The sequence below is a fragment of the Osmerus eperlanus genome, chromosome 4 (assembly GCF_963692335.1).
Source record: "Osmerus eperlanus chromosome 4, fOsmEpe2.1, whole genome shotgun sequence".
NCBI classification, from domain to species: Eukaryota; Metazoa; Chordata; class Actinopteri; order Osmeriformes; family Osmeridae; genus Osmerus; species Osmerus eperlanus.
In genome coordinates this window covers 21,507,963-21,520,177 of record NC_085021.1, presented here as the reverse complement: position 1 = coordinate 21,520,177, position 12,215 = coordinate 21,507,963, and the positions used below count along the sequence as shown (strand labels likewise).

The following is a 12,215-nucleotide window of genomic DNA, read 5'->3' as shown; positions in this document are numbered from 1 at the left end:
ATAAAAGGCAAAGCACACAAAAAAGGGATCGTGAAATTTATTACGGGGCACCAAAACCTGTGGAATGACCCCTGGACCCCCATTTCGGATCGACCTGCGAGAAGATGAATTTTTTTAAGACATAAATTACATCTAATGACGACACCGTAAAAAGGAACAATAATGGAAAGCTATTCTGTATTTCATTATACTGTATTATTTGGTGCACCTGATACACGCGTTGTCTGTTTATGAGTCACCGTATTAGCAGATGCTCAGGCGAAGCATTTGCTGTGACCTTGCCATTCTCATTGGGGCATGAAATTACGGTGCTGGCACCTCGATATTACAGCTATAAATACTGTAAACTGCATATCTGGGCTACGTTTTCTATTGTCTTTCAACATAAACCTGATCGGTATTTATTTAAAGGAAAACCCATTGCTCGTCACGTTATTTACGGCTCTATTTTCAGAAGCTTTTATTCTCCTGGTATTTTTTTTAAGGGCAAAGAGGCAGCAAGGACCTTCCATAAAATGCATTTCTCCAATTCTGGCACTTCTAAACTTTATGGGTTAAGACCCAGCCCGGACAACCAATTATAAAATTGCTTACTAAAATATTTTGGCTCCTAAAAGGTGAAGACCTCTTTTACTATCCTGCAAGGTTTGAATTATTAAGGTGCCCTTGACGGGAAAATTACTTACATTTTGAATATGAAATTTAAAATAAGGGAAAGCAGAGAAAGAAAAAAAAAGATGTCAAGGGTCATAAACAGATGGAGGTCAATGGGTTGTTGAGAGCCAGAGAACAACTTCAAACTGGTTCTCTTGCTGCACTCTCTGGCTTGGAGGAAGACTCTACATGTCATTTGGTGTCCCCGAGAATGGCAATACCGCTGCGTGAAAATGGCATACCCTAAATAATGACCTCTCATAGCGTATTCATTTATGTATTAAAAAAAGAAGACTCTGCTCTCATTTACCTGCTTTATCGCCTTGTACTGATGACAAAGTGGGCCGAGAGCCTGGGCTAGGTGGCGCCGTCGAGTTATTTATAACCACATCAATCCCTTTACCTTCTGAGCAGGCCTTGGTCACTGCCATTTTTGTCCAAGAGGTGAGTTGCATAACCCCACTTGCAAACAACATCCTATTAATATTTGATATGATGAACTTTATCCTTCCCCTTCCCGTCATACCCAGAAGTGTAGTCCACGGCCCGGCGTACCTGTGTTCTCCATGACCCCCAAGCAGGGGGTCATGGAGCCCAGGGTGAGACATTAGCATGTCATATTACTCATTCAGCGCAGGAACAACCCTGGAATCTCTTTATGTGGACCCTACTGTTTAAGAAACTTCTAAACGCAATTTGTCTTCCTTCATTCGTCTTTTGTTAAATGGGAAAGTCTGTCATTTTAAGTCCACAAACCACCTCCGGAAAAAGCGTGTCTGAAAAGAACATGGGGCAAAGCGGTTACACTGACATGTCTGAAAGCAACAGTGGTTGTTAACTAGCAACAAGCACCCCGAAATGTGTGTGATTGCTAATTGCAAGACTAAATACAGCTGCCAAAATGAGGTAGCAAATGTTCCATTTGTTAATTGTAGAGGACCTACAGTGGATGGCACAATTCACAAGATGAGGTGAGAAGACGTTAGTTTAAACCTTCAAACGCAGTCCGTCCCCTAAGTAAAAATCAATCAAGCTCTCCGAGAACAAAACCCAGACTGTGGCCAAGTTTCAACAGATCCCAAAAATAATTCTAATACTTTCGACAGTTTATTCATCAAAGATTCATACAGGGGCTACAAGAAATATTGGAAGTACATAATTGCCAATTCATACTGCGAAATTGACAGTTGGGAAAGCACAAAATTACATTTTTTTCTATGAATATTGAAATAAACTAGACTATTAGGATCTCTCTGGAATTGCAGAGAGGTAACTAGAGAGGCATCTTTCAGTGCAGATTAGGCCACAAATGTGCAAGAAAATAATATGTGGAGACCAGATTATTGTGTAAAGAATATGCAACACGCAATCAAAGTGTAGCCTATTTTCCCCTTCATCAGCTGGCCAGTATAAGAGAGACAGCAAGAGGAATCCAATTTAAATTCCACTCTAGCGGGAGATGGTATTGTTTCATTTTATGTGAGCTTTGACATTTCTGGCTGTTAATATAGAGCAAAATCTGGAAGTATTTACATAAATATGACATTAAACTATATTTGAAATTAAGACTGACATATATTTTCGTCTGGTAGCAGAGGGGGAGGGATGATTGCATTTTAGGGTCAAAAGGTTGAGAGGACTACACGATTGGCTGAGTCGACATGGAGAGATGAGAAGGCCCTGTCTATTGGTCCATCAACATGTCCATCAGCTTGTCTTTCTTCTCTCATAAAAGACGAGAAGCATTAAGACAGACAAGAGCTCGGTGGCCACCCTTTTAGTTACCCATAGAAGTGTGGCCAGTCCTTCTGTTTAGATAGGTGGTTTGTGATCACATTTAAATATGGTTCTATAAAATGATTTACGCTAGAGAAAAAAAGGTGAAACATCACTAAGAGATGCATATTTTATATCTATCGAAACTAAGACCTCTGAATAACATGAACCAACATTAAAAGCAGTAATATTTCACCAAAACAAAAAAAACTGCCTAATTGTTGTCATCAACAGGATTTGAAGACAATCCCTGCCAGACTCTCGTTGTAGAGACATTTTATTTGTAGAACACAAACTCAATTTGGTGAACTCAGCAGGACGGTGAAAAAGAGGTAAAATTTTATGTGAAATTTAATAAACTGAAATTGGTTTAAGATTAGTCAGCACTTTGTCAAGAAGATTAGTTTCCATCCTATCCTTCAAAGGCAAGTCGCTTACCAAGTGATACAGCACAGTGACATAATTACATTGTTCAAGGTGAAGCTTAGTTGGAATTGCCTTCTGCTGACACAAGGCAATTTTCTAGAACATGCACATTTACAAATATCACAGTAACCTCGCATGCTGGGGCCGACAGAGCAAAAGAAAGGCACTTGGTTCAATAAACTTTGGGATCACAGTTAAAAAAGGAACCAGGTCAGAACCATGTCAGCTTAGCACAGCCTTATTATTCAATCAGAATGACACTTCTCCAGGTCAGAACATTACCATAAAGGAACATTGAAGTCGCTCTCAAAAGATACTCCCGTCTGTGCATTCTCCCATTGTGCTTTCCTCTTGGATATTTATGACCTATTACAAAAAACCTAACTATTTTCTAAGGCCTGATTGACCATCTGAAATAAACTAGCATTAAGGCACATACATATTTTATGTACTTTAAGTGCAATGAAAAAAACCTTTAAGGAGAGTTAACAAAAAAAGAAGAGATTTACCATCACTCAGCACATGCTATTGATGAATAGAAAGTGATCTATTAATCAAATTTTGTTAGCGATTAGCAGCGTTGGATTAATAATAAACTCTCATTGTTGTTAATGAGGGACAGGGAGGCTAAGAATTTTGGAGAGATATCAGAGTCATTAAGGGTCGTCAGTGTGTGCGTGTAGTAGCAGCAGCAGCCGGTAGCCATGGATTCGGTTTCCGGTTACCTCATCCAGTCATGAAGCTTTTAGGCTCACTTTTCACCGCCTCGCTGCTCTAATGATAGAATCCAAATCCCTGAGCTCCCGCGATGAATTAGTCCCCGAAGTATGTAACTGTTTTCGAGAGGAATTGAGAGAAAATGTTTCATAAAGGCACTCAACGGGGGTTGTACGATTATGATTATCCTACGTACTTTTATTTGATATTTCTTGGAAATTACATTTATGGATGAACAGCAATCGTTTTAGAAAATTACAGTTAAAATGTTTTAGCTCGTTAGACTAAATCTTGAATTTCAACGTGTGTTTTGAGAGAGAAAAGATGCATGAAAATGCATCATTGATTTACCATCTATTGGAAAAGATTTCATTTAGTGTACGCAGTCATAAGATGTATTCATTTTGCATGGGGATCTGAACCTGCGATCTTTTGATCTGTAGCCAAGTACTCTAACCACTGAGCTATACCCCCCCCCCCAGATGTACATTTACAGAGCGATTTACAGTAAGTACAGGGACATTCCCCTGAGGCAAGTAGGGTGAAGTGCCTTGCCCAAGGACACAACGTCATTTGGTTTGCATAGCCGGGAATCAAACTAGCAACCTTCTGATTACTAGCCCGATTCCCTCACCACTCAGCCATCTGACTCCCATGTAAGACAGTGATGTCCTGTCTTCCCTAAGTGTCATTGTTCAAGACTCCGGTTGGCTGCCTCAAATACAGAATATGAAATCAGCTAGATTAAGTGAAAGTCTTGAACTGCCGGGCGGTAAAATTATTGACCATTCCACTGAAAGTGCAGCGAGGTTTTGTCAATATTAATTTTCCTGAACCCAAAGGAGCGTCCGGCCTGCTGGGTCTTTTATCCACAGAGCTACAATCATGTACTCTGCAACAAAATCGACTTATATCCCACCCCCTGGGGCAAAGAGCGATGGCCTCGACCTTTAACCCTTCCAATCCAACCAACAAACCAATAAAAAATGACATTGGCTGAGCATCTCTCACCAAAAGCCCATTAGAGTTTTTTTATGTTTTGTTAACATCTGCATATAAAAATCTAGCTGTGGTTGACCTTACTATAGTTGGTTGTTACGTGTAATTACTTTTTTTTTTTGTGTGGTTGTATTTCGCGATGCAACTGAAGAGGGAGATATTTGAAGTTTGGGTATTAGACACAGGACACGAGTGATTCATGCCAGTTGCATTTACATTTAGTCATTTAGCAGACACTCTTATCCAGAGCGACTTACAGTAAGTACAGGGACATTCCCCCGAGGCAAGTAGGGTGAAGTGCCTTGCCCAAGGACACAATGTCATTTGGCACGGCCGGGAATCAAACTGGCAACCTTCAGATTACTAGCCCGATTCCCTAACCGCTCAGCCACCTGACTCCCGTTCTCCTACCTTTCTTCACCAGGAAAGCTCTTCTGGTGTCCAGGGGGCTCTGCCGTACTCTCTGGTTCTGGAGGAATTTGACGGCTGTGGATATCTGGAGAGGGAACATGAGGCAGAGAGGTGAACTCACAGATCCCGTATGTGTTGTTTAATGGACAGAGCCAAGCACACAACCACAGACCTCACGTCCAGGCGGGCGGAAGGGCTAGATTCATTAAAACAAAGAACATAAATGGATTTGATCTGAAAGTTGCAGTGAGTCTGAAGACCACCTGACCACTTTCCAGCTAAATCTGGGGAACGACCAAATCAGCAGTTATAAAATTAGCCCATCAAAGAGGGCTGGTCAAATGGAGTATGGAGCTTGATTTGCTATTACCCTCTTAAAGACAAACTTCCAGCCTTAAGTGCACGTAGGAAGAAAATCTATACTTAATGCGGAGGTGATCATTTGTATCTAATAAGTTAGGAATCCTAGGCAGAAAACTTCTGTAATTCTTCCAGTTAAAATCGCCCCATGATCAAATCACTGGGCCTGAAAGTTGTAATGACTTGAAACGTTAATGCACTAGAACGTTAAATAGCATCAGAACATTGGTGGTTTTAAGTGCACAGTGATCATCGATTCTATTATCTTTTCCTTCGAGATGCACCTTAATTTTCCACCCCTGCATGCATTTCCAAGAATGAAAACCGAAGAAAAAAAAACACAGTGGCCGCTGTGAAGTGATGCCTCCTAAAACAGATAAACATGAAATAACATGGAGAAAAAGGAAATGCACACTTCACGGAAGAGATGACTTCTTATCACACCTGTGGTCCCTCGTGATTCAATTGTAAAAGTCGTCCCTCTAATAGGTTGAAAGGTTTTGATTACTCTTCTTTTTCTCCAAGTGTTGAAAGATACAAAGTGATTGAACGCGCTGCCATGGGTAATTCGTTTTGGGTAATGCATTGCATATACTAAAGACCTGTTTCAATCCAAAAGAATTGCATCTTAAAACGAATCTCAGGGGCAGGTATAACAGGAGGGAAGCCGTCTAAAAAGCACATTATTCTTCTGTGACAAAATGTGGTGTAGTTGTGGAACAGAGAAGACAGCTTAAGAGGGACATTAAGGCAAAGTTTTGCATTTAGAAAAGTCATCTTCGCTGCAATTAAACAAAAGTACTGTTTGAACACGTACCGTTTGAATGTATGTACACTTGAATATGTAAGGTAAGACATTTGTTGAGTATAATTAAAAAATCTAATCCCATAGATCTGCCCCTCAACCAACCTAAACCCTCAAGGATCTTCATCTGCAGACAACTCCCAACTCAACGAAATGTTTAGGGCCGCAATTCTCTACTGTCACCATGACATTACCGTAACCTTTGGTGTACATAAGGGTTATGCAAGGGGAGTGGAATTTCCTGGATCTCTATATGCTGAGGGCTTATTAAAGTCAGCCACCCGGAACCTACTTTGTGACAAGCAGATTAAACCATTTGCATGGTGAAAGCACCACTGATGTTCTGGGTGGACTGACACTGTAGACACAAATGGGAAAGTATTGTGTTTGATAACAAGGTGAAGATAAATATATGCATTTCGGATGTTTTTTTAAATATGATGTAGCAATGCAGAAGGTGAGGAGCGCCCAATAACATTAAACAAATGCTGATCGCTTGAACATCAACAAAGGTTTTACAAAATGTAAATCTAAATGTATTCCATTGACTGAAAATATGATGTAACAAAAAGTGAACAACATGTCAACATGAAGACATAGGCCTATACTGAACGAGGAATGTGAGAACATTACAACGTAAAAATTCCTTGAGGTATCAATAGTTTCATTTTGAGTAAACAAATGTCTCATGGATGTAAATTGGCTGAAGTGTGACATCCCAATAACGATGGGTGCTTGCTCAGCTTGAACACTAATAAGACAAATGTCCATTAAGTATGTAGCACAAGAGGTAGGAAAAGTGCAGTTCTTAGATGACATAGCTGCTTTGTCCAAGTTCCACCCAGACATCTCAATCAATTATAACCACATTGCACAGAATTCAGTCTTGTCTTGTTATCGACTTATAGATCATCCCTGTTATAGTGTAAGGTAGCACACAATTGGGCTTTTAAGGGGGTGAGGTGCATGTTAGTACAAGGCACATTTGGGTTGGCAGTCTAAATATCAACTGAAATTAAAATGATGGGTGTGTCTTGTCTTTCTCAATACCGGTAAATACCTCTTGGTTAGTTTAGCAATTATTTAGTAATGCTTCTTGTAAAGCTAAAATTGCTAATGCACCAAAGTGCTCCATGTACTGACCAATAATCTTTACAAATGAGATAACCAATAAAGTGTCAGGTAAAGCTGAAAAAGAGGTGAAAACTCAATCACAGTAAGAGATGAACATTAACCAACACGCTTCAAGAGAGAGAAGCTGATGAGCGGACCAGATTACAGCATTGTTATTGAGTTTGAATTGGACCCAGATTTAACAATGCTCTTGTCTCAAAATGTCTATGTTGAATGTTCACCTTAAATTGTTAGGAATGACCAGCGAATCCAATTACGTTCGAACCACAAGGTAGACACCTTAAAGTACCCATGTAACCAAGCATGTCGTCAACAAGTAACAGCACTGAACTAGAAGGTTGGTATAAAAACCCATGGAAATCCACCAATGGAAAAGTCAGATCGATTTCATCAACAGACTTCAACTTTCTGAAGGGGTCCTGTGTGTTTTTATTTAGTCGTTTCCTTTAGCCGGTGGGGTTTTGATCTGAAACTGTATAAATACATGAACTGTAAAACAAATTTTGAATCATAAAAGATAAAAGGGACACTTTTCTTAGAAATGCTGCCATGCTTTGACCACACAGAAAAAGATGATTTCCTGAGTGACTGTTTCGAGGTTGGCTAAGGTTTCAAGAGACTTCCTGTCCCCTTTCTGTGTTTAAAGAGAAAGAGTGCTTTTACCAAAACCAAATACACTCAACTGTCCAACTGATAACTCTTAAACACCAAATAGCGGCCTGATGTTAGAAGTCTGACAATGACATAACACACAGTGACAGTTTTGCTTTCTGCTTGGTGGGATGAATGCCATACTGATCCCAAAGCTGGCTCCCTGTTGACATACTTTAGGTATATTTACTCAAAAAGGTCCAAAACGGTTTTGCCCAGAAGTTCACCGTAGCTCTGCTCAACGTTTCTCATGCAGTGAAAACCCCATAATAAACTTCTCAAGACATGGGAATTAAGAATGATACATAAATGAGGCAATTAAGAAAGCGAAAATCAATTCACAACACTTTTTTCTCTCAATTCAATACAAGTTAACGTGCTTGCTTTGAACACTCAAATCCACGTCATCTATTCAACAAAAGGTGAATGTGTACATGATTTGTCTGCAGTAATGAACACACTTTGAGACAGGATAGGGGGACGAACAGGCAGAGGGGAAACAATGGATGGGCTAAGAGGAAATCATTAGCAAGTATAGGATTCGGTCTCAGTGTGAATCAATTCATTTCAAATTGCCCTGCACATTTGTGGAGAAGCACCCCCTGATATAATAACAGGCTAATAGACATGGAAAAGATTGTGTTAGGCTGGGCTCAAATTCCCCCCAAACAATAGTTTGAACGACAGAGAGAGAGAGAAAGAGATTGAGAGAGAAAAATGAAGCTTTATATTAATTAGGAGGGCTGTTCATGGTAGCTTCGCTAACAGGAATGGTCCTCTTAAATGCTAACCCAATACCTTTCAGATACTAAAGGCCTGTGAAGAGAAATGAGGTTTTAATACAATTAAAGTATTTCCTTTTCTTCCCTAACTGGCTGATGTACTTAACAGTGCTTTTTAATCTTAAAAAAAAAAAAGTATGTCTTTAAATGCCCGGCTAACCATGACAGCTTTCCTGCCTAATGTGACCTTTAGCACAAGAACTATGGCCTCATGGGAGAAGCTGTGAAGAAAGTGACCCTGAGAGACATGGAGAAGGAGGGATGAAACAACCTTGCATGCTGACACTGACATCGTGCACAGACAGCATTCACCTGCATCGCTAACAAACACACAAAGTCTACAGTAGTTTTTCTGAGATTTCCTTTGCAGCTGCTTGAGTTGTGCTCTGACGGAATCGTTGCATTTCTGAATGTTTTTCCGCCTACGAAAAAAGCGCCACATGAGTCAATCTGAAAAACAACAGACACAATGACTAGCGTCTTCCTCTGTTAATAACAAACTACCAATTTTTTTTTGTCCCGAATTCTCCATCTGTTAAGACTCTCAAGGGGGGTGCACTGGTGTGGTTTTCCAAGACACAGAATCCCCAAACGTGGTTTATTTTTTATTGAATGGGCTCTACGTTCTGAAATTAAAAGGTCATAGTGAAGGATTACCAGCTCACAAAAAAAAAAAAAAAAGCCAATGGAAAACTTCATTGACGTTTGGTTAGCAAACGTTTCAAAAATAACACACAGAGCTGCATGTGTGACAACTTCATCCCCATGGGCAAGGCTACAAAACATGACATCAAACGTATTACGCAATATCAAAGGACAGTGTGGACGGATATCTGTTTAATTTAGTGACCGGTGCACTTTCACTCCAAACTTTCCATACATGAACATTTGCCTATCAGGCCTGTCCATTGTGACAATCACCCTGCCAAAGCCAACCTTTCCCCTAGTGTGTCAGTGCTGCAGGGTTATGGAACAGTAACTCTTATGAATGCTACATGTGAGGACTGGTTCAGTTGGGACCCTATCCAGCTACCCGCCACAACGTTAAGATCGTCCACACAGATACTCTCAGCAGCATTCTCTGATTTTCTCAACAATAAACACCTTGTTCTACCTCAACCCCCTCTGAAGAAGAGCAGAGTGAGTAAGGAAGACAAAATCTTATGAGTGTTTCCCTATCTCTCCAGCAGGAAGTAGAAACACACATTTCACACATTCAAGGAAACACCGTTCACGTGTGTTAGCAGCGTTGTGTGCAAGTACATTCCTGGATGAGCTTCTGGGTCATGTGACCCTGGTCATACATGTAAATGAAGCAGAGTGGAAGAGGGTTTTCATCCCAAACAAGCTACTATAAATACAGTACCAGGAATCACCATCTCAGTGAGACATACACAGGGTAGAGAGACCCCATCTAATAAAAAGGAACAGAGACTCTCATACGAGGCAGCTTACAGGCTCAGCCTTCAACGTGACAAACTGCACCTTTCTGAAACCTTGAGCAAGTCTGTCAAATGTACGTACTCAACCTCCTCTCCTCTCCCACCCTACCCCACCCCTACCCCCGAAAGACCTGTGTGTGGTATCAGACCTTTCCCCTAGAGTGTATAGTTCTGCAGTCTATTGTCAGGGAATCCACTCGCAGAAGAAGCCTTGAGACAGATGGGTTGTCTGTCTGAGGATATCCCCAGTGAGGGTTTCCGCTGCCTGGATGACAGAGGACTAAGGGCTCAGCCGGTGGCACCTCGCTTTCACTCACTCTGGCCCAAACACGGGCAGACAAAGCTCGCAAACTCCTTTTAATTCAGGTAAAAGGCCTAAACGCAGAGTGTCGGGCCGCTCTGAGAGATAAGAGTCAGGGGAGATTAAACTGAGGGGGGAAGGTGGGGTGGGGAGCACTGGAGTAACTACAAACTACTCTGCCACCACAAACATTCCGGTCCTTCAGAGCAGCAATCCAGTAATGGATACTTCCTCGGCTCCTCGATTGGTCAAAATGTTTTCATACAATAATTTAATTCAGAAACACTTTTACAAAGCAGGAGTAATCAATTTTAATTAGTTGATTTTTTTTTTCTTTTTTTTTTTTTCAATCGCATAAAATTTAATGTACTGCCATCGATCTCCTTTGTTCTTTAACGCACAGCCTCTTTCCTGTAATTCGAAGCTTTTCTTTTTTTTTTCGGTACATTTACAGTCAATGATGACATTCTGTGACAAGCAGAATGGTGGGTCTTTTGGTACGAGGAGAGAGCATTACTGGGCAGGGACCCTGAAATGCAAATAAATGACATAACTCACGCAGGCAGAGAGAAGGGAATGTGTTTGTACGGCTGCATAAAGATTCATGCATTCATTTCAGAACGTAAAGTGCTTTCCTGTGCACACCCAAGGAACACAGGAACGACATGTCACAAAACAAAGAACAAGATGTTCTGATTCTAACCCTTTTCATTTCACTAAGTAAAACAAGAAGGCCTGAAAAAAAAAGTACAAAAGAAAAAATATTTTGTTAGTTGGCAAAACTCATTGAGAAAAAAAACACCCTTTAACTAAGCTGCAACTAGGCTTCACTTAAGAGTTCAATGAAACTGACTCAGTTCCGTATCTGGTCGTTCACATTAAGGGGGAAGTCTAGGCCTTCACATTCGATCAGTCGACCGAGGCCAAATGCAAACGGCACCAGTGGCAAGAGAAGAGGAGCTGGTGTCCAAGCGACGCGGAGCGGGAGTTGTGTTGTTGTGGCGACACAAGGAGAGCCACCCTGTCACATACGACTAACGGTGACAGGCCTATCCCCTCCGTCTAGCTCAAACCCCCTCTCTCTCACACACACACACACACACACACACACACTGTCACACACACATATATACTGTCACATACGCTCACATTTTCATACACACATACCCACACACACACACACACAAACACTCGCTCACATACTCATACACACACACTCACTCACTCACAGACAGAAGGGGTGCATCTTGAAGGAGGAACTGTGGTTGGCGCACACAGCACGACATGCATTACATTCCACATGATGCTGCAAGCTGGCATCAGATCGTAGTACAGTGTCTCTGCCTGCCAACTTCCAGACAGCTAATGAAGGTAGCACAGGAGGTCTCCTATAGCACAGGAGGCCTCCTACAGCACAGGAGACCTCCTACAGCACAGGAGGTCTCCTATAGCACAGGAGGCCTCCTACAGCACAGGAGGCCTCCTACAGCACAGGAGACCTCCTACAGCACAGGAGGCCTCCTACAGCACAGGAGGTCTCCTACAGCACAGGAGACCTCCTACAGCACAGGAGGCCTCCTACAGCACAGGAGGTCTCCTACAGCACAGGAGACCTCCTACAGCACAGGAGGTCTCCTATAGCACAGGAGGCCTCCTATAGCACAGGAGGTCTCCTATAGCACAGGAGGTCTCCTACAGCACAGGAGGCCTCCTACAGCACAGGAGACCTCCTACAGCACAGGAGGTCTCCTACAGCA

General features: G+C 41.6%; 1 protein-coding gene across 1 annotated transcript in view; it reads right to left on the bottom strand.

Moving 5' to 3' along the window:
- The window catches only part of pex14 (peroxisomal biogenesis factor 14), a 47,269-nt gene that overhangs the window by 21,819 nt on the left and 13,235 nt on the right, over positions 1-12,215 (bottom strand). The window contains exon 3 of the mRNA XM_062460294.1: positions 4,984-5,068. Coding sequence (XP_062316278.1) covers positions 4,984-5,068 — 85 coding nt within the window. The remainder of the gene's footprint in view (positions 1-4,983; positions 5,069-12,215) is intronic.